The following is a 24,549-nucleotide window of genomic DNA, read 5'->3' as shown; positions in this document are numbered from 1 at the left end:
TACGTGGTCTCAATTCTAATCTCAATGATGTCCATTTCCACTTGCAGGCTGCCAAACCCCCATGTACTTTTTCTGACAGAATCTCAGTTACCAAAACTATTTGCTGTATAATTCCTTTGGCCTGAAAGGTGGTACTTGCGCATAAGTCCATTCTGATATTCCCTGTCAGAGACTTGTAATTTGGAATCTCCTCTCTTCGATCTTCTCTGGCTTAAAATCTCTCTACCTCACTGTGTCATATTCATCTGTTTTCTCTACCATTCTCCCAACTCCACTAATCACTTGGAGCTCTTTGACTTCCTCTCTTTGCAACTTGCCTTTCCCCAACTTTCCTAACAGAGAGGTAATTTTCATTGGTGATTTTAATGTTCACAACTCCAGCTGGCTCCCCTTTTCTAGTCACACCAACCCAGCTGGTCAAGATGCTGAGGCTTTTACAATTTCTAATGAACTTGCACAGATTGTTCATTACCTACAAGAATGCTGGACAATCCTAAGTATACAGCCAACACGCTTGATCTTTTTCTCACAAACAACCCTTCAAGTACATGGTCGATGTGAGTGGTCCTTTAGGTATATCAGATCACAACTTGGTGATTGTCTCTTCTCCAATGGAGCTTTTATCTCATGGCTATTCCCAACCTCGTATTGTTTCGCACTACAAGAATGCAAATTGGGATGACCTGTGAGATTTCTTTTCTTCTTTTCCTTGGTTGGACTACTGTTTCAAAACTTCTGATGTCAACATTTGCTCAGATCATGTCAGTGAAATTATTCTTGTAGGAATGGAATCCTTTATTTCACACTCCATTCTAAAATCTCTTCCTTTATCTAAACCTTGGTTTTCCAATAAATGTGCTAAGGCTGTTCAAGAGAAGAATGTTGCATATCGTAATTGGCTTGTTTCCAATTCTTCAGTTTCATTTTCTGCCTACACCAAAGCTTACAACAATCGTAAAACAGTCAATCAGTTCACACTAGATTTTGAACAGGCTAAGAGTAGAAAACTTTCTTCTTGCCCTAATGGTATGCCGAGCATTCTGGCCTCTTGCCAAAGCTATTGGCCACAACTTTTGCCCATCTCTGCTCCCACCTCTGTCAAAAACCAGATAGTTCTGTTGTCACTTCAGCCAAGGATAAAGCTGACCTGTTAGCTCTTGGTAAAACACATCCCACCATTCCCAACACGTTCCATTCAATGCCCCCTGCGGTCTTCCGTCAAAAGGATGTCAGAAGGATATTGACGAATCTTGATGCTAATAAAGCTCCAGGTCCTGATGGTATTTCTCCACTTGTTCTCAAAACCTGTGCTCTTCAACTTACTCCTGTTCTTTGCCGACTTTTTTCACTTTCTTATTCCAAAGGTGTTTTTCCTTCTGCTTGGAAATTTGCTCATATCCGGCCAGTTCCTAAAAAGGGTGACAAGTCCCTCAGATCCAATTATCGTCCCATTGCAATTACTTCTATTCTTTCTGAAGTAATAGAGAAATCAATTAACTGCCAAATCTTAAACTACCTAGAAACCTTCCATCTGATCAACGATCATCAGTATGCATTCTGTCAGTGTCGATATTTTGGTTTATGTTACCCATTTCTGGACAAATTCAATGGAAAAGTTTGGTGAAACACAAGCAGTTGCTCTTGACATCCCAAAGGCTTTCAATCATGTCTGGCATAAAGGTTTTCTAAACAAGCTTCCATCTTATGGTATGCCAACTGTTTTTTGTAATTCATGGTCTCCCAAGGTTCAGTTCTTTTCCCCACTCTTTTCCTCTTGTATATTAATGATCTTCTTCCACTGACTGGAAATCCTATTCATAGTTTTGCCGATGATAGCATATTGCATTCCACTTTCCATTTTGAAAAACCTTGCCCTGCTCAATCAGTTACAACTTCTCAAATATCCGTAGGGCAAAGACAACTTAGTTTGTTTCAATCCTTATAAAACTCAGTCTTGTCTTATATCTCGAAAAAAGGATTCTTCTGCTCCTATGCTTATCTTTAGTGACACTCCGATTTCTGGGCAAAATGATATATCTCTTTTGGGGATTACTCTGCTTCTAATCTCTCTTGGCACAAGCACATTACAAAAATTGCTTCCTCTGCATCTAAAAAATTTGGTTTTCTCTTTCGCTCTTGGCATTACTTTTCTTCCAAACAGTTGTTCACTCTGTACAAATCGCAAATCCACCTTACCATGGAATATTGTTCCCACATCTGGGGCTGTGCCCCCAAAACCTCTCTCAGCCTTCTAGATTCCATTCAGAAGAGGGCAGTTTTTTTTTTTTTTTTTATGAGAACCCCAAACACGAAAGGTATCAAAACCTATAGTACTTAGTACCGTGCATGGGTTGAAGGAGAAGTATGGGGAGAGGGGAGGGGGATGCCGGAAACTTTGCTCTAGAGACTAAACATGGGTTTCACCACTTCAAGCCTCCAATAAGCAAAGTGGTGGTATTTCACCGGTTGATGAAAGTCATCTACCACCTGATTTTAGGTTAATTAATGATCTTTAACAGAGTCTCTCCACTCTCTGTCTCATAGACATACTGTTTCTGCTGCATGCCTTTTCTACAGATAATTCCATGGGAACTGTTCTTCTAAATTGGCTTCTATAATTCCTGTTCTCTCTCTTTCAAAACAGTAGAAACATTTCACCACCAGCCAACGTCCATTTACTGCCCAACTTCAAACTCACAGAACCAACTGTGTGGCGCCTCCGTAGCCAGGTGGGAAGTAGCAGCAGTGCGTAACGCACGCTTCTTGATTAGACCGGGGTTCGATCCCGTCACCACCAAATACGGGGATGCGGAAAGATCAGGGAATGATCACCGCATATTCCCGGAGCAATATGGCCTTAGTTGCTAATGCTCCTGAAAACCAAATAACAAACAAACAAACAAACAAACAGAACCAACTTTTCATCTTCCTTGTTTATTCATTCAACAGCCATTTTCTGGAACAACCTTCCTTCATACGTATTTCCAGAAAATTACAGTCTACAGAAGTTCAAGTCTAATGTCAACAAATATCTTCTTTCATCTTCTCAACCTCCAACCCTAGCAAGGTGCTAAATACTACAGGTTCTAATACCTCTTGTGTTTGGGGTTTCATAAAATAAAAAAATACTTGCATGTACACCAATGCTAGAGGCATAGTAAATAAATTTGATGAATTTGAAGTGCTGGTTAAGACATCAAAGACAGATGTTGTTGGGATATCAGAGACATGATGTCACACAGATATAACAAGTGCAGAATTGGAATTTGGAGATTACAATGAGTACAGAAAGAAAGACAGGAAGAGAGGAGGTGTTATAATGTTAATTAAAAAAAAAAATAAAATCTAAGGAAGTGCATGCAGTTGATATATGTTATTGTTGTTTGGTTTTTAGGAGCATTTTTTGATTTTTTTTGATTTGGTAGTTGTTGGCGCATCGGCTTCTGTGGCCATATTGCACCTCCCAAGGTTTTTGCAGTAATTTGATCCAAGCCCGAGGCGGGAATCGAACCCGCTTTAGGAGCATTAGCAGCAACTAAGGCTATATTGCTCCGGGATATGCGGTAGTCATTCCCTGACCTTTTCGCATTCACCGTATTTGGTGGTGACAGGCTCGAACCCCGGTTTAATCAAGAAGCGTGTGCTACGCACTGTTGCTCCTTCCCACCTGGCTACGGAGGCGCCTGCAGTTGATATAGATGGACAGTGCAATGTTGAGTCAGTTTGCTGTGACATAAGCAATGGGAAAGCAAAAATGGGAGTAGGAATGTGTCATAGGCCTAATGACTAACGAGTACAACGAACAATTGTACAGAGAAATAGAACGGGCCAGTACATCAGATTGTGAGATAAAGGAGATTTTAACTTCCAAGATATTGACTGGAACTTGTGGATTGGTCACTCACACACTGGCAAGACTTTTGTGGATTTATTGGATGATTGTTTGCTGCAGCAGCATGTTTGAGAGGCAACCAGAGAGAGAAACACTCTTGATCTGGTTATCAGCAGTGATTATTCATGAATTAAGAATTTGCAGATAAAGGAACCACTAGGTGGTAGTGATCACAGTGTACTTATGTGGGATTTACTTAAAGATATAATTACCATCAGGGGTATGGAAGGGTTTTTGCTTCTATAAAGGTGACTACAGTGGTCTCAGTTAGTTCTTAAATTCTGTACAGTGGGAAGCATTCAAGGAACTAATTGTGAAAGTTACTAGTCTTTTCATACCGATTAAGAAATACTGTTCAAGGTTTAGACCTAGCAGTAGTAGTAGTAGCAGCAGTGGCATTTGATGCAAGAAAGCAAGTGTATGAGCTTATGCAGCATCAGCCAAAAAAAAAAAAAAAAAAAAATCACACCATTCCCTCCAAATGCCTGTCCAGTTCCTCCTTAAATTTATTCGACCTATCAACTTCCACAACGACAGATAGAAGTTTGTTCCAGCAATTAACCACCCGCTGGCTAAAGGCAAATTTCCGCACATCTAATCTACATCTGTCTTTTCTTAATTTGAATTTATGCCCCCTTAGGTTCGTAATCTGAACAAGTGGAAGGATCCCATCAGAATTCAGCGTGCTCAACCCATTCAAGGCCTTATACACCTCAATCAGATCACCGCGCAGGTGCCTAGTCTCCAGCCACTGCAATTTGCAGAACTTAAGCCTCTCTTGGTAAGAGGATCCCTTCATTCCCCTCACCAATCTTGTTGCCCTTCTCTGTACACGCTCAAGTAAATCTACATCCTTCCTAAAATGAGGCCTCCAGACCTAAATGGATGTCAGATGAACTAATGGGACTCATGGCAGAGAAGAAAAATGCATGGGATGCATAAAAATTATCATGCAACACAAATGCCTATAGCAGATATAAGTTAGTCTGTAATCAAGTCAAAAAGGAGATAGGCAAGCAAAGGCGGATTACGAGAAATCTTTGGAAAAGGATGCTAAGAAAAACAGCAAGGACTTCTTTACTTATATAAACTCTAGAAGGAAGGGGATGAATCAGATTGGTCCACTTGATATCAATGGTTCGACAGTTGATGATTCTGCTCAAATAGCTGCAATCTGAATGAGTATTTTGCATCTACATTTACACAGGAGGAGTTATTAAGGGAGCAAAATGCCAGAAGCTAATCAAACTGTAACAGGGTGCTTAATGATTTTGTAATAACTGAGAACAAAGTGGAGGAGAAATTGTTGAAGTTAAACATAAGAAAGGCACCTGGAGTGGATGGAACATATCCAGTTATATTAAAGGAGGCGGGAAAGGAAGTAAGCAAACCCTTAGCCATAATTATAAGAGCATCCTTCGAATCAGGGGAAGTCCCTACTGACTGGAGATGTGCAAATGTATCCCCAATTTACAAAGGGAGATCTAACTGTGACACAAGCAATTATAGACCAGTTAGTTTAACTTCCATTCTAGGGAAAATAACGGAGTCACTGGTTAAAGATGCATTGCAGGATCATCTAGACAAGACTGCAGTAATAATTCAGACACAGCACGGGTTAAAGGAAAGTCTTGTCTGACCAATTTGAGTGGATACTATGATGTGGTCACAAAGGAACAGGATGCAGGGGAGTAATTTTGATATCATATATTTGGTTCTTGGAAAGGCTTTTGATACTGTTGCACACAGAAGACTGCTGTACAAATTGGAGCAGTATGGTATTAAGGCTAAGTTGCTATAATGGATAAAAGGGTGGTTGAGTGGGAGAAGACAGAGTGGTAATCAATGGATGCTGCTCTTTGTGGACTAATGTTAGTAGTGGAGTCCCCCATGGTTCGGTGTTGGACCCACTGTTGTTTTGTATATTTATCAATGATATTGATGAATGTATATCAGGCTTAATATCGAAGTTTGCAGATGATACAAAGGTTGGCAGGCTTGTTAATGACAGTAATGGCAATGTTACTGCAAAAGGATCTAGAAAATTTGGGCAGATGGGATGAGAAGTGGCAACTGAAGTTTAACATTGACAAATGCAAAGTACTAAATAGGGTAGAAATAACTCCAGAGAAATGTACTAACTGTGTGGTACTACACTTAGGGTGGTAGAAATTGAAAGATCTGGGAGTAGTTGTGCAGTCAGATATGAAGTTTTCTGAGCAATGTAGACAGGCTGCCAGAGTAGGTCATGGAGTTTTTTTTTTTGTTTTTTTTTTTTTTTTTGGCTGATGCTACATAAGCTTGTATACTTGCTTTCTTGCATCACATGCCTACATTACTACTACTACAATCGCAGCTACACATTAGCACCACCTATATGGAAGTTTAACAGTGATCAATATATTTTTAATAATTTCTTATAAAAACAGAATTTTCTGGGGAAAGGAAGAAAAGATTGTAGTGTGCAAGTCATCAGATGTAAAAAGTTTAATAATTGCCATTCCAGTATTCTTGTCTAGGTACATATAATGCAATTATAGTTGAGTCTATATTGCAACTAGAACCACAACCTCATGGCTGCCTCTATGTGGCATGGAATGGGAGCTAGCACAATACTGCTATAACACAATACTAAATACACAAACCTACACAACACAACAACTGGCTATACAGAGCTGCTACAACACAGATGTCATCATCAGATTGTACAGAATCCTTGGGCACTGCCTAGACAGCGAATAAATGCCTCATGCGTCTGCTGCTTGCCTGGAGAGGTGGGAGTTAAATTCCTATAAATGACTGGAGTTTTTTATAGGAATTGATGCAGCCTCTTCAATAAATTCTTCAGAAAAGGCTGCATTCTTAAATGCAGCCTCTTCAATCAAGGCTGCATTTAAACAATCTCAGGAAGAGGGATTAGGCATTTTCTGTGCAAGTTTCTGTCCAGGGGCAATAACCTCCAATGCCATTTAAATAATAATTTGTGTTGAAGTCTTGATTTTATGTATGCGTTCTATTTAAAGAAGTTTGTGTTCTTTATTAAAATTTATATTTTGGCATTATATAATTAAGATTTTAATTGTACATAATGATTCTATTTGCACATATGTGTGCGGGTACACATATACAGGATGATACACTGTGAATTAATTGTTTTTATTTTGCAATAACAATTGGATAAATTACATAACTTTGTAAAAATGGCTTTATTTAGTAGTACAAATAATACAGTTTTAGTTCTTAGACTCAGTTGAAAAATTTACTCATGTGTTTTGCTATGCAACTTTCCAATCTATTCGGAAAATTTTCCATGACACAGCGTAACAATTTTTGTCAATCAGTGAATTCTTGTGGAAGCTTCTCTTTTAATTTAGTAATATTTGAAGGACAATCACAGAAAACTCTTTCCTTCAGATATCCCCACAGAAACATCATTTGCACTGAGGTCAGAGAACCTTGGAGGTCATTTCAATGTCACTAACTCCTTAAACAACATGACTGGAGAACATATTACATAAGACTTGTATAGTGGCATGGGAAGTGTGTGCAGTTGTGCTAATTCCCCCCACCCCTTCCTTTTCTTTTCATAAACACTGTTCTAGTCTATTCTTAGTCTCAGAGCACATCTTGTAATTAAAAAATAAAAATTAAAAATAAGTGCAATACATGAATCTACCAGACAATAACATCATTGTTATTGTCTGGTCATACTCCCCAAAATATTATGGTCTCTATGGTTCTAGATGTTACAACTCTACACCATATTATGACCTACCCAACTGGAACTGAAGCAAGATATCTGAAGGAAAGAGTTTTTCATGAATACCCTTTGAATAACTTTTAATTAAAAGGAAGATTCAGATTCACAAGAATGAAATTTGTGAATCACAAAACTCACAAATTTTATTTGGATTATGTGGTATGGTTTGCACTGTTGGATTATTTTCGAATGATATTTCACTGTTTAGTTCATGGTCCATATCTTCAGTAGCCAGCAAATTTATATTTCATAAATTCTTGTTTATGCTCCAGAGCAGCCTGGTCAGATGAGTTTACAATTGATTATTTTGACAAAGAATATACTGATTAACCATATTTACCCATTGTGTGGGCTTGAACCACTCTTATGCTTGACAAACCACTTGGTCATTGGTATTTCTATCCAAGGCTACATTGAGCCCTTTATTTTATGTTCCATACATTCCAAATTTCTAAAATTTGGAATGTATGGAACAAGACTTGTATAGTGGCATGGCAATGAAACTGATAGGTACAGCAAATTATGCTTTAGGTATTATTGATTGGTGTTAGTCTTTCACAATGTACAATTCACTGTACAGCAATACCCCGCATAGCACTGATAATTGGTACCGAAACTGTTCTGTGTTATGTGAAACCATGCTGATTGAGGTATAATTATAATGGGTTTTAAATGAATGCGTACCAGAGAAACAGTCTATAAACAAATTATATTAAATCTATAAACAATTTGCACTTGATTGCCAATTATTAATATTATTATTAATAGTCAGTGGATTTGAAATAAAAAATATTGCAAAAATTTTATTAATGAAAAGGTAACATGAGAGATGAGAAAAAAGCTTTATTGTTTATTTCAGTATTTTGAAAATGAAGTTTGCTGAAGTCATCTCTTCTTTTTCTTGGTATACAAGTCTTTGTAGCATTGAATCCCATCTTATAAAATTTGCCATATCTGGATGCTACTTCCAACATTTGGATCTCCATTCATAATTGCCTCGCAGGCAATGTCAAGCCCCGAAAAACCTTCTTCAATTCTTCTGTTGAAAATTCTTTTGGTGTCACTTCGGTGTTATCCACTTCAGAATTGTTTTCCTCTTCTTCATATGCAATTTTCTTATCAATTTCAAGGAGAGTTGCTTCATCTAAGTTATTTGCATGTGAGTCAATGCAGTCTGCATCCAAAGTTTCGAATCCCAAGTCTTTTATGATCTTAACAATGTCTTCGGCAATTATCTGAACTTGCGATTCAAAATCAATGAAATCACTTGCCAAATGGGGCAAAACATGCTGCCAAACATAACGCATGTTGTTGGCAATGATTTCTAACCAAGACGCAGATATATTTTCGATAGTATTTAGAGGGGAAAAAATAAATTGTGAAATGAAAAGTTTGAAAAGCTATCATGGCATCTCGTCAGGATGGAATTAAGAAAAGTGGACACTGTTGCCACTGACTGCATGAGGGGACTACTGTCATATGTGCAGCATATATGAGACAATACAGTTGGCATTGCAGCATATATGTACCCGTACCTAGGCTACGACAACACAGCATATATGTAGAGTACATGTCTAGGCTATTCAATGAGTTTTAATATGTACAGTAAATTTTTAACTTAAATTTAATTGAAAACCGTGTTATAGTGAAATCCGTGCTATTTGAAGCAATGCTAAATGAGGTATTGCTGTATTCTATTGCTAATCTAACTAGATACTATGAGGCTGTAAGTAAAGAAATGGATAGAAGGTTTAACTTTGACATCATTTACTTAAATTTCAATAAAGCTTTTGATACAGTCTGACACGAACAGGAAACTCACTACACTATCATTATGGGAGACTTCAATGCTAAGGTTGGAAAGAGACAAAACAGCACAGAAAGGGGAACTATAGGAAATTTTGGAATTGGTGAAAGAAATGAAAGAGGTGAAAGACTTGTGGAATTTGCAGAATCTCAAGGAATGTCGGTAATCAACACTTTTTTCAAAAAAGGGTGAACAGAAAGTAGACATGGAAGAGCCTAAATGGATTAACAACTAATGAAATAGATTTCATCCTCACTAACAAAAGATATATCATGATTGATGTTACTGTCCTGAACTAGGTAAATGTTGGAAGTGATCACAGAATGGTAAGATGTACACTTGATATAGATGTAAGAAAAGAAAGGAAAAAACTGACTCGAGTAAATAATACAAAGGTCTTTGAGATAACAGAAGAGGAGAAAAAGCAGTATGTACTGGAACTTAAGAACAAGTTTCAGCTTCTGCAGACTACTCAGGACAAAGATATCGAAGAGGAATATTACAACTTTCAGAAAGTGATAAAGCCCAAGAAACCTATAGAGAAAAAGAAATTCAAAGAAGAAAAAATTAGTCAAGAAACACTTGTTATGATGAACCGAAGACGAAAAATGAAGAGCAAGATAACCACTGACAAGGAGAAAATTTAGTATACTGAGTTATGCAAAGCCATTAGAAAGAGACTCAGAGAGGACATAAGAAGATTTAATACAAGAAAAGTAGAACAAGCATTAAGGGAAAACAAAGGATTTAAATCAGCAGCCATGAGCAGTAATACAGAAAGACAAATGATACTGAAACTGAAGAATAGCGATGGTGTACTTATAAACAGCAGAGAAGGCATAATTCAAATAGCAGAAGACTACTATAGAGAATTATACAAGGAGTGAGGGAATGATGCCAGCAGTGGGGAAGATGGATCGCAAATTAGCAACATATACGACATACCCAATATTTTTCCTGATGAGGTAGAACATGCATTGAAGAAAATGAAGAAACAGAAAGCGCTGGGGGAAGATGAAGTTACTGTAGAGTTGTTAAAATTGGGAGGAAGAGACATGACACAAAAAATGGCAAGACTCTTCACAAAATGCATTAGAATAGGTGTGATGCCTAAGGAGTGGATGGAATAATGCAATCATAGTTTTCCTGCATAAGAAAGGAGATAAATCAGAAATTATAGACTAATTAGCTTGTTAGAAAGAATACTTGATGAGAATCAACTGAAAGAGCAAGCTGGCTTCAGGACAGTATTCTCAAGTATGGATCACCTTCATGTAAGGTCACAGCTAATGGAGAAAGCAAATGAATGTAAAACACCATTATGCCTGGCATTTGTGGATTATGAAAAGGCATTTGACTCCATACAGCATAAGGCAATGTTTCGGGCACTGGAAAGTGCAAGGCATAGATACCCTATATATTATGATTTTGAAGAAAACATATGAGAACGCTACCTCCTTTATTAGACTAGACAAAGACAGTAGCAAATTTAAAATCGAGAAAGGAGTTCGACAAGGAGACACAATATCTCTGAAGCTGTTTACTGCTGCCCTTGAAGAAGCTTTCAGAAGATTAGACTGGTCGCAGAAAGGAGTCAATGTGAACGGAGAGTACCTAAACAATTTACGATTTGCAGATGACATTGTGGTCATAAACAACGATCCCAAAGAATTAGAGGAAAATCTTAATCAGTTATACACAGTTAGTAAGGATTTTGAACTAAAGATGAATATGGCTAAAACAAAAGTAATGATGAACAAGTATGCCACAGAAAGGGAAATAATGATTGAAGGAGCAGTAATTGAAAAGGTGGAGTCATATACTTATCTTGGACAAGTTATTACCTGTAATAATGATAAATAGCTGGAAGTCAAGAGAAGAATAAATTTTGGATGGATAGCATTCAGAAAATATAGTCCATACTGAGGAGGAATATCCTAGTTTGTCTGAAACGTAAAATAGTGAACCAATGTATACTCCCACCATGACATAGAGGTGAAACTTGGGCACTCACCAAAAGAATGGAAGAGAAGATGAGGACTACACAGCGAAGAATGGAACGAATTATATTGGGAATCAGACTGTTAGATAAGACGAGAAACCCATGGATTAGACAGCAAAATCAAGTAAAGGACATTGTTATCAAAACTAAAGAACTAAAGTGGTGTGCAGGACACATAACTCAAAGACGTGATGACAGATGAACTAAGAAAATAACGGAATTGTAGCCAAGAGGAGCTAGAAGAAAACCTGGAAGACAAAGGCGGAGATGGATAGATGAAATTCATGAGTTTGTGGGTAGTATGTGGATGGCCATTGTACAAAACAGAAGGAACTGGAAAGTTGCTGGAGAGGCCTTCATCCTGCATTGGATTGTCTGCATTGGATTGAAAATGGCTAATGACGATGACACGAATCATTGTATAAATTGAAGCAATTTAACATTAAGTACAACAAATTACTGCTATGGATAAAGGAATGGTTAAATGGTAGGAAACAAAGAGTAGATGCAAATGGTCACTGTTCTTCATGGACTAATGTTACGAGTGAGTCCCCACAGGACTTGGTTCTTGACCCCTTATTGTTTCTAATATTCATTAATGATATTGATGTAGGTTATTTCAAGTTTGTATTTCAATTATCTACGTTTGCTAATGATACAAAGATGGGTATTAGTATTAGTAATGGCCGCATGGTGCAAGAAAGCCTATGGCTTATGTTGCACCAGCCAAAAAAAAAAAAAAATCCGAACAAAACAATGATTAAAAAAAATAATAATAAATAAATAATAATAATTAATAAAAAAAAAAAAAAGGAAATTAAAGCTATCATCCTATGCGCTTCCCTTACCCGAAAGTACAATCCAGATGAGCTTTGAATTTCCCCAAACTGTTGGCCTCTATCACCAATGAAGGCAACTTATTCCAGTAATTTATAACTCGCTGGCTAAAATAAAACTTCCTGCAGTCCAATCTAAACATTTCCCCCCGTAACTTGAATTTATGTCCCCTAGTTCTAGCATCATTTATAATCTTGAAAATTTCGTCCTCATTCATTTTACTGATGCCTCTCTCAGCCTTAAACACCTCAATCAAATCTCCTCTAAGGTGTCTAGTTTCCAAACTCTGCAACCCACATATTCGAAATCTTTCTTCATAAGGAAGCCCTTTTGCCGATCTCACCAGGCGAGTTACCTGTCTTTGCACCCTTTCAAGAAGCTCGATGTCTTTCTTTAGGTGCGGTCTCCATACTTGAACATAGTATTCCAAGTGTGGTCTAACATAAGCCTTATATAATAGGATTATCATGTCTCTATCTCTACATGCAAAAGTTCGATAGACCATCGATAGGACACCATTGGCCTTCCTTACAACCTGTTTACAATGCTCAGAGAATTTCATGTCTGACTGTATCGTAACACCCAAGTCCCTTTCCTCCAGTACTGGATTTAGTTGAACTTCACCAAGTGAATAAATTATTTTGGGATTACTGTTTCCCAGGTGTAATACCTTGCACTTTGTTGGATTAAAGCATAGCTGCCATTTTTCTGACCATTCCTGAAGTCTATCTAGGTCTCTCTGAAGAAGCTCAGCTTGGCAGGGATCATTAACCACTCTACCAATTTTAACATTATCTGCAAATTTAGACATCACACCCTCTGTCCCTTCATCGATGTCGTTTATGAAAATTAAAAACAACAGTGGTCCTAATACTGATCCTTGGGGAAACCCCACTTCTTACATCAACCCAATCTGAGGAATAGCCATTTATCGCAACCCTCTGCCCTGAAGCCATCCTGATATCCATCTAAGCATTTTCCCAGTGATTCCAACCTGTTCCAGCTTATAAAGTAACCGCTCGTGTAGGACTGAGTCAAAAGCTTTGCTGAAATCTAAATAATGTCGAAGTTATTCCCTAAATCCATCTCGTGAGTAACCCTTTCAAAATAGCGAACCAGATTTGTTAAACATGATTTTCCCTTTACAAAACCATGCTGAGCATCCTTGAGAATTTCAGTTCTATCAAAATGATCCTGAATTCCACCCTTGATCATTGCCTCCATGATTTTCCCTACTACTGAAGTCAGACTGACAGGTCGATAATTTCCAACTTCACTTTTAGAGCCACCCTTATGTATGGAAGATACATTTGCACTTTTCCAATCCAAGGGAATCTCCCCAGAGTCTAGTGATGCTCGCATAATTAGCCTCAATGCACTCGCTTGCCACCTCCCTTAAGATTATAGGGTATATTCCATCAACTCCAGGAGCCTTACTGGCCTGTACGTTCGAAAGTTTTTTCATTAAATAATCTTGCGAAATTTCAATATCATTAATTACATTTTCAACTTCGCTCCCACAATTTCCCATTGCCACAAAAGGTTTTTCATTTGTAAATATCAATGCAAAATAACTGTTGAGTTCATCTGCAACGGCAGCTGGTGTATTTAATACTATCCCCTTTCCCTTACGTAAAGGTCCGATCTGGTGTGTCCTGCTCTTCTTGGCATTTATATATGTGAAGAATTCTTTATTTCCCCCGCCACCCGCTTGCTCTGTTTGCTAGTGATTTCTCATAAACTGCCTTTGCCTGTCGAACCTTTTCTGTGGCTCTATTACATATCACTTTGTAGCTGTTATAGGCTTCAGTACTTTTTATTGCTCTGGAACCTTTCCATGCCACCTTTTTCTGCTCAAGTAATGTGGCAACTTCACTATTCATCCAACTTGGAACCCTCCTCGTGGAGTATTTTTTTAATGGTATATACGCATTCAAGGCGTCTGTGATTAATGTTTTAAACGCATACCACAGTTCAATTGTATTCGTTCTCTGTGCGATATCTACCCAGTTAATAGAGGCCATGTAGCACCATAAGGCATCGTAATTTCCTTTTCTGAAATTATAACCCATTCCTTTGCCTTTTACTTCTGCTACCTCTCTCTTCATCATCTACCGTAGAACTCCATGATCACTTCCTGCTACTGGTTCCTCTACTGTTATATCATCTGATTCATGTGTGATGATGAGGTCTAGGATATTCTTTTCTCTAGTACTTTCCCTGACATGCTGATACAAATAACAGTCATCTAGTTGATTTAAAAATTTTGTTCCCCATGTCGAGTTTCCTTCCCATTCACTCTAATCAATTAGAGACAAATGGAAATCATCCATAATAAGGCATTGACGCTTACTTGCCCATTCCATTTGCATGTAGAGGCTTTTATCATAATCTTCACAATCACCTGGTCTGTAGATTACTCCTACTCGCATTATACCTTTGTTTCCAACTATCTCACACCATACAGACTCTATACTAGCATGTTAAATGTCTGAATCCGGGAAAGCTATCGTCGCACTCAGGCTGCTTCTGATAAGAAGCATTACCCCACCACCCCTTCTATCTACCCTATCCTTCCTAAATACATTATACAAGCCATACTTAAACTCATCATCCCCAATTTCTGGGTGCACCACGTCTCTGTAAGCCCTATTATGTCCGCGTTACTTGTTTTAACCAGCAGTTCGAATTCGCTCATTTTATTGACGACACTTCTAACGTTACTGTATAAACAATTAAGATTTACTGTTCTTGTATATTTAACAACCCTAACACAACCCCTGAAGTTTTTTAGGCTCTCTTCTCTATTATTAGCTACCCGCTCACGTGAAACGTTTCTGCCCCCAGAACATCTAGATAATACGTCCAGTCAGGGTAACAGATAAGAACTCTTAAGGTATGTGCAAGAGTTACTTTGACCAATATTATCAGATAAACACGTGTCAGTATTACCCACATCCCCCTCAAACTAGCAGTTTCCCTGAACCTTTTGCCAGTATCCTCAATAATACTGGCAAAAACGTTTGCACCACCTTTGTTTAAGTGTATCCCGTCTCTACAAAACAAATTCCTTCTACCTACAAGTGTGGGCCATGCTGATGGAAGTTCCCCCCCCCTAAAGCCTTGCAGATTCCTTCAAGTCTTGAGTTAATCCACAAGGCTCTTCACATAATCCCTCCTGTCGTATCTGGACAGAATTGCAGACACGTAGACATTAAGGCCTAGATCGCGACATTTCCTGAGCATGGTCCTGTATTTTTCCAACAAATCGTCAGATCGTGTACGTTTAATATCATTAGTCCCCACATATATAATAATATTCTCTTTACCCCCTTTAAAATCTGACAATCTGTTGGTGACATCATCAATAGTTGCTCCCGGCAGACATACCCTAGTTCTAGTCCACCTATCCTTATTACAAAAAATATTCCCCGTTTCCCTGACAATGGAGTCTCCTAATAAAACAATGTCCTTTTTAACCAGAGTAGTTTGCACTTGGTTTTTCTGTTTTGAGGCTCGAATCTGGTGTGCATCACTTGGTAGATTGCTGGAGTCTTGAGTCCCCGACAAGACTCCCAGATGCATTATTCTCGAGGGCAAGCATCCGTTTTTTCAGGGGCTCAAATTGTTCCATCAGTGCACCAAATTGTAATTTAAGATCAGTGCACTCCTTACATCAATCACAAAGAAAAGAATCCCCAGATGACGTAGGATTAGTCACCGGGTCGACCTTGGAAAACATTCCACAGGTTCCACAACGGATTAAATCATTACTCACCCGTAAATCGCCATCGGCTATTTCCGTGTGAGTCACGATACCCTGTGACGTGTTTAAGGCAGATCTCGTAACTGCCATTATAAAATTAAATAAATATCAATGAAAGTTAACTTTACAAAATTATATCTATAATATTATTAAAATCAAACTGTTACGGGAAAAATCTATAACAAAATAATCCAACAATATCTAAATAAATCAAATATTTAAAAGCACTATCCAAAAGTAAACCACTTAACTGAGGAGCCCTGACGAAGCACATCCGCTCACCTTGAATGCCAACACTGGACTCAAGTTTGTATTTCAATTATCTAAGTTTGCTAATGATACAAAGATGGGTAAGGTAGTTACAGTAATCAGGATACGTTATTTCAACAAGACAGATAAATTATTTTGATGAGCTGAGAAATACAGCTGAAGCTTAATACTAGAAAGTACAGTGTCTTGCATCTGCTTAGCAGTAATCCGATAGTAATACTACACTTGGGGAACACAAAAACTGCAGACTGCAGATAATGAAAAGGACTCAGGAGTAAATATACAATCAGATGTGGAGTTTTCAAAACAGAGAAACTGCCAATAGAGCTCATGGGGTTTTGTCAATGATATTTAACAACTTTGCCAATATAGAAAAAAAGGTGATTAATCTGCTGTATGAAGCAATGGGTAGGCCACATACTGAATGAAGGCTTGGAGACCCAACTTTAAGAAATGCACAGACCTGTTCGAAAGGGCACAGTGAAGAGCAACGAGATTAGTTACAGGTACAAAAGGGTATTCTCATCAAGAGTTTGCAAGCTACGCCGTTTGGAAACAGATAGACGTGGAGTAACCATTCAAGGTGTTAGGGCAGAGATTCCCAAACTCTCTCGGTTCACGGTGCCCTTAGTGTCCCAGTATATTTTTTCACGGCACCCCTAGGTCAAAAGAAATACCTAACACACAGTGGTTTTCAACCTTTTAATATATACCTATATAATAATTTTATTCTTTATATAGAGGTACTAAATAAAGATCAATTATAGATCATCACAAAATTAAAAAGATAAGGTACAATGGATACCGTAACACCTTTTTATAATGAAATAAATGTATAAATTTCAAAAAAAAAAATAAATAATAAATAATAATAATAACTTTAAGTAACTTAAACTGAAATTACACGGCACCCCAAGAATGTTGCTGCAGCACCCCAGTTAAAAACCAGTGTTAAGGCCGTGAAAGATTTGAGTAAACAAAATGCCAATAGAATTTTTACACTGTCATGTGACATGCAGAAGATGGTATAAGTTTATATTGAGAGGCAATAATTGTAGACTAGATGTCCAAAAATTTTTCTTCAGTCAAAGAGCAATTGACTATTGGAATAAACTCCTACCTACTCTTGTGGAGGTTGGAAGTTTATCTAAATTTAAGGAGAGATTAGATAAGTACTTGAAAGAAATAGATAAAGAAGTGAGGGAAAGTGACACTAATTACTTTAATTTTTTTTTTTTTTTTGGATTAGTGCTACATAAGTTACTTCCCTTGAATCATTTTGCTAATACTAATAATTGGCTTTGTGTATATGATTTTGAGCAAATATTTTTAAAATAATTTATGTGTACAAAATTTTATTTTATCTTTATTTTTCTTATGTTTGATTTATGGCCCAAATACTTGGCTATTCACTCACTCATATAGGAGCTTAAGTCTCCTTTAGCCAGAAAAAAAAATTAATTATTATTTCTGTATTAATTTCAATACAGAACATAAACAATATATATATATGTTCCTATATTACAAGTGGATATATTGTTCAATCATTATTTCAGTATCAGTCAAATTCAATACACTACTTTACCTTTCATATCTAGTTCCCATTATATAAATGAAATTGTGTGTGCACGCATATGCACACAGAGCCAAACTAGTATTATTTTTGCTATGTTTCTTCTCAGTCTTTGATGACTGAGATGATAATTATAAATTCACAATTATTTAGGAAAAAAACTTTTCAAAAAAAAAAAAATTATTTTTGCAATGGAAATAAATCTTTCATAATTCATAATAGTTCAGAATTCATAATCATCATAGACTAAGAAGAATTTCATAATTCTTCTTAGTCTATGATGATAAACAGATGATAATTATAAATTAACATTATTTAGAGGGGAAAAAATAACTTTTCTAAAAAAAAAAAATTATTCTTGCAATGGAAATAAATCTTTCATAGATGCTAACAATGAAGGAGAGAAAACTGAAACGATCAAATTTAGTCGTCAAGTAAAAAATCTTGCCCAAGATAAGATTACAACTGATAGTGCATAAAAGTGTCAAGACAAAATGTTTAATTTATACCTGAACTGGCTGTTGTGCAATTAACTGTGAAGCCAATGTTGTAGGGTGCTGGGAGTTCTGTGTTGGCTGGAGACCTGATGAATATGTAACTGCAAATTGCTCAAATTGTTGGCCTGTTACCGCTGTTTGTATTGCACTCAAAGTAGTCTGAGGAATGAACTGCTGGAAAATTTATATAATTTATATATTAGAAAAAAAAAAAAAAAAAATATATATATATATATATATATATATATGATGCTGCTTAAATTATCTAAAAAATACTATGAACAAATGTACAAAATTTACACTAGTATGCTTCACTAATTATATGCATAACTTAACAAACAGTTCATTATAAACTTTTCATATGGTACAGATGACAGCATTTCACAGTGAAGATGTCACTATCGTACATGCTAAACATTTATTCAACACATATAACAATACAGTTTATCAAAGCATTCTATTATGACAGTATCATTTATCACAGAACATAAACTTTCTCTCAGTTGTGCTAATCATGCAGATATTTGTTCATAAATGTTTTCCAGTATTGAATTAGCAAAACAATTCAGCTGTGGAAGAACAAAAACAGCAGACACTGTTAGTGAAACTGCACAGAGAGGTCAAGAAGTAGAAGTGATGGTTTTGAAAAACGTGCCATTTTCAAATGGTACAGATGACAGTAATCAAAATGATTCCAAGCTATATCACACCTTGATGACCTTTCCTAATAAAAAAAAAAAAAAAAAAATCATCAAATCAAGAGCAGCTTGCTATTAGTGCCAACCCTGGAAAGCAACTATATAGAGTATAGCATTGGGAACCGTCTTCTGAACTACCTGAAAGCATGTTGGGCTGCATTAAAAAAAAAACAAAAAAAAACTGACACTTAAGTGTTGATAATACCATTGTTATGATAGGCCAAAAACTGGGGTAGCAAGGGTAGTATACCTCAAGGGTATTATCTCATTAAACTGTGCCAAAAAGAGGCTATGTGCCTTGCTGTGAAAGGAGATAAATATCTGGTGGATATTTATTGCTATCTAGAAAGAAGTGATAAAGAAAAGAGAGATTTAAACAATTTCATTTAATGCATGCCACTGAAATGAAACAGATTTTGAAGCATGTGTATACATGCTGACTACCTTTGGGTAAACATATAGCTAGACTGGAAGCACAGTGGCAACCTTTAACAAGTCTATTTAAAGAAGATGTTAGAAGTAAGTAATACTGCCAATCAATTCAGCTCTGGAGAGATTGCGCAAGGCTCATGGGGAAGACTTTTTCTCAGTTTGGTGTCTGTGCTGGTTAACAAGACTGCTCCTACAGGGATGGGATACACTTAAATAGAAGGGGTGCAAGAATATTTGCTCATGCATAGGCAGTGTTAAGTGGGTTGGAAAACTGCTAGTTTTTTTTTTTTTTTTTCCCCCTTTCTTTTTTTTTTTTAAATGAAAACCCCAAACACGAGAGGTATTAGAACCTATAGTTCTTAGTCATGTGCAAGGGATGGAGGTTGATGAAATGAAAGAAAATATTTGTAGATATTAGACTTGAACTTCTGTAGATTGCTATTTTCAGGAAATACATATGAAGGAAGGTTGTTAAAGAAAACGGAAGTTGAATGAATAAATGAGGAAGAAAGGCTGATTGTATTAGTTTGAAGTTGGATGGTGTTGAGTGGTAATGGCATGTGTTCGGACTGTTTTGAAAGAGAGCAGGAATTATAGAGGCAATTCAGAAGAACACTGACAGTGGAAATATATAGAGAAATGCTATGTAGCAGAAACAGAACATCTATGAGACAGAGTGAAGAGACTCTGTCAGAGATGAGTCATTAATTAACCTAACTGCCCTCGTCTGAATGGAATCTAGAAGATTGAGAGAGGTTTTGGGGGCACCGTCCCAGATATAGGAACAATATTCCATGGTAGTAGGATTTGTACAGAATGAACAGCGGTTTGGAAGAAAAGTAATCCCGCTTAGAGTGAAAGAGAAAACCCACCCCGTGTACCCTATGCACAGGGTGGGAAAAAACCACATGTACCCTGCATGCACGAAAGATGTTTTATGTGAAAACAAACATCTTTAATGAAAATCAAAACTGATTTAAAATCGAACAGCTAGAACCAAAGTTATGAACCATGTAACATTTTATGATCATGCCCATTACTTACTCTACTGAATTAACATTTAGAAGAGGTTAGCGAAATCCAAGCCAATAGTCTAATTACCTATTTGATTGTAGCCATTTGTTGAATAGCATTAGCACTGATAGAGGCATATGATGCAAGAAATCAAGCTTATATACAGCATCAGCCAAAAAAAAAAAAAAAAAACACACCCTTCCCATTTCACCCATCAATTCATATCAAATGTTTCTCTAGTTTTGCCTTGTTATTCAAGCTATCAACTTACACAATAACAGATGGAAATTTGTTCCAGCTATCAACTTCCACAATGACAGATGGAAATTTTTTCCAGCAATCAACTACAAATTTCCACAAATCTAGTCGACAACTATCTTTCCTCAATGCTCAATCCATCCAAGGCCTTATACACCTCAATCAGATCGCTTCGCAGGAGCCTAGTCTTCAGATGCTGCAATTTGCGGAACTAAAGCCTTTCTTCGTAAGAGCATACCTTTGTTCCCTTCACCATTCTTGTTGCCCTTCTCTGTACTCATTCTAGAAATCAGTACAGAGAAGGGCACTCGTTCCTAAAATGAGACTTCCAGACTTGTATCCAGTTCTCAAGGTGTGGCCTGACTACTGCCTAATCATAAAGATACTAGAAGAAAAGAGCGGAGGAAAGTACTCAACCTTGAGGAACACCAGCATTAATGGAGAAGTTAGAAGACTGGGAGCCATCACAGGCAGTGAGCAGTCATAGAAAAAACTGGATACCAAATTAGAAGGGGGATAATCACCTCCTTATCCCTGCTCACAAAATTCCTGTATTTCACTGACAAGACCTCCATGAACTACTCTGGCAGCCTGGCTGCACTACTCAGAAAACTTTCTGACTGCACAATTACTGCCAGGTCTCTTTCGTTCTCCACTACCCTGAGTGTAACAACCCCAGTTGGTATGTTTCTCTGGGGTTACTGCTACACACATGCAGTACTTTGCATTTCTTAATGTTAAACTTCAGTTGCCACTTCTCAGTGCATTTGTCCAACTTTTCCCGATCCCGTTGCAGCAGCATACTGTCGTTACTGTTACTAACAACTTCGAACCTTTGTATTATCTGCAAACTTTGACATTAAGCTTGATATACCTACATCAATATCATTGATAAGTATACAAAACAACAATGGGCCCAACGCCAAACCCTGGGGGACACCATTAATAACATTATTCCACGAAAAGCAGTATCCATTGATTACCAGTCTCTGTCTTCTCCCACTCAACCACCCTTTTATCCATTGTAGCAACTTACCCTTAAGACCATACTGCTCCAATTTGTACAGTAGTTTTCCATGTGCAACAGTATCAAAAGCTTCCCTGAAATCCAAGTATATGATATAAATTATTTTTTGCATCCAGTTCCTCTGTGACCACATCACAGTATCCAATCAAATTGGTCAGACAAGACTTCCCCTTAAAAAAACCCATTCTGTGTCCCAGGTATTAATGAAATCATGTCTAATGGAGGTACTGGTTAAAGAAGCACTGCAGGATCATCCTGCAGTGCTTCTTTAACCAGTGCCCCCATTAATTTCCCTGGAACAGAAGTTAAACTAACAGGTCTGTAATTACTTGTGCCACCCTTTGATCTCTCTTTGTGAATTGGAGATACATTTGCACATCTTCCGTCTGTGGGGACTTCCCCTGAGTCCAAGGATGCTCTCATAATTATGGCTAAGGGTTTGCTCAATATAACTGGATAGATCCCATCCACTCCAGGTGCCTTTCTTATGTTTAACTTCAACAATTTCTCCTCCACTTTGCTCTCAGTTATTACAAAATCATTTAACTCGCTGTTAGAGTTTGATAAACATCTGGCCCTCTCCTCCTTGAATAACTCCTTGTGTGAATGTAGATGCAAAATACTCATTTAATTTGGCAGCTTTCTGAGAATGATCATCTAGCTGAATAGAATGATGCCGCAGTCATACTTCCAGCAGTTACTAGTTCAGGAACTATGATTGCAATAATACAAGTATTTGTATTGTTGCAATCTTCATTTTGTTACATTACATTTTTAGGTGCCACTATATATGTTTTCATATCAATAATTTTCTGATTACTGAAAGGGACTGAATGCTGCACTGCTATAACTGAGTGTTCAGTGACGTCGAAGTCAAATGCAGTGTTACAGTAATAGTGGTATGTGATGCAAGAAAGCAAGCGTATGAATTTATATAGCATCAGCCAAAAAAAAAAAAAAAAATTCACACAACCATTCCTTCTAAATGTTTGTTCAGTTCCTCCTTAAATTTATTTAACCTATCAACTTCCACAATGACAGATGGAAGTTTGTTCCAGCAATTAACCACCCACTGGCTAAAGGAAAATTTCCGCCCATCTATTCTACAGCTGTCTTTCCTCAATTTGAATTTATGTCCCCTTAGGTTCGTAATCTGAACAAGTGAAAGAATCCCTTCAGAATTCAGTGTGCTCATCCCATTCAAGGCCTTATAGACCTCAATCAGATCACCGCGCAGGTGCCTAGTCTCCAGCCGCTGCAATTTGCAGAATTTAAGCCTCTCTTGGTAAGAGGATCCCTTCATTCCCCTCACCAATCGTGTTGCTCTTCTCTGTACACGCTCAAGCAAATCTACATCCTTCCTAAAATGAGGCCTCCAGACCTGTACGCAGTACTGAAGGAATGGCCTGACCATTGCCTCATACATCCTTTTCCCTGCTAGCAAAATTCCTGTATATCATTGACAAAACCCCATGATCTGCTCTGGCAGTCTGTCTGCATTGCTCAGAAAACTTCATATCTGACTGCACAATTACTCCCAGGTCTTTTTCATTTTCTACCACCCTAAGTGTAGTACCACACAGTTGATACGTTCCTTTAGGGTTACTTCTACCCCATATGCAGTACTTTGCATTTGTAAATGTTAAACTTCAGTTGCCACTTCTCAGCCCATCTGCCCAAATTTTCTAGATCCTGTTGCAGTAGCACACTGCCATTACTGTCATTAACAACCCTGCCAACCTTTGTATCATCTGAAAACTTCGACACTAAGCCTGATATACCTTCATCAATATTATTGATAAATATACAAAACAACAGTGGACCCAACACCGAACCCTGTGGGACTACACTAATAACATTAGTCCAAGAAAAGCAATGCCCATTGACCACCCTCTGTCTTCTCCCACTCAACTGTCCTTTTATCCATTGCAGCAACTTACCCTTAATATCATTCTGCTCCAATTTATCTAGAGTGTCGAGCAAGTCAACCTAAGAAAATGAAGCTGGAGGTAGCAATGAGTAAGCAAGAACGATAAAGACTGTTGAGATTGTGTAAAAGAGAAAGACTATCGAGATTGCATTAAAAGACAAACAGAAAATCAAGTGTTGGATTTAGCAGTGCCTTCAACCAGCAATGCCTCTCCAATCTAACATGATGTATATAAAATGAGGATTAATTATATACAACACAACATTTTTCCAATTACAGAGCATATGAGTTTAAATGATCAAGCTCCTTTTTCTTACACACACTACTATTTTTACATAAGAATGTGCAGCGAGAGTTTGAATGGATATTTATTAAAAATGCATGACTTTAGGTAAAAGTTGCACCTGCCCCCTCCTTCCCCATTTTCATGGGAAAACACCCTTGGCAGCACCTACTAAATTTTGGATTGAAGTAAACCCAATTTGTCATGAAAATGTGATGTAGAAATTATGCAAATTACTTCCTTTCCTAAACGAAAGCTACTCATAGGTTTTTGTGGGCATAGACATTTGGAATTGAGTTAACTGCAATTTTTATTTCTGTGTGGTTTGGGATTTTGTCCAAATGAGTTATTTGAGCAGAATTTTTTGCAATGATAGTCAGATTGAGTACTTTTAGATACTTGATGATTTTATACATCTGTAAATTCACATCATAGCTAACTTTGCGAATATCATCACACACAGTAACTTTAAATCATTGTCATATCGACAGCAGATTTGGATT

At 37.4% G+C, this 24,549-nt stretch overlaps 1 protein-coding gene across 1 annotated transcript in view; it reads right to left on the bottom strand.

Annotated features, from left to right (window-relative positions):
- LOC150090085 (uncharacterized) overlaps positions 1–24,549 on the bottom strand; it is a 460,543-nt gene that overhangs the window by 189,009 nt on the left and 246,985 nt on the right. Inside the window, exon 10 of the mRNA XM_090389755.1 lies at positions 18,417–18,575. Coding sequence (XP_090245881.1) covers positions 18,417–18,575 — 159 coding nt within the window. The remainder of the gene's footprint in view (positions 1–18,416; positions 18,576–24,549) is intronic.

This window comes from Mastigoproctus giganteus, chromosome 2 (genome assembly GCF_048544385.1).
Source record: "Mastigoproctus giganteus isolate SK-2022 chromosome 2, ASM4854438v1, whole genome shotgun sequence".
In the NCBI taxonomy this organism is placed as follows: Eukaryota; Metazoa; Arthropoda; class Arachnida; order Uropygi; family Thelyphonidae; genus Mastigoproctus; species Mastigoproctus giganteus.
This window is presented reverse-complemented; position numbering and strand designations above follow the sequence as displayed.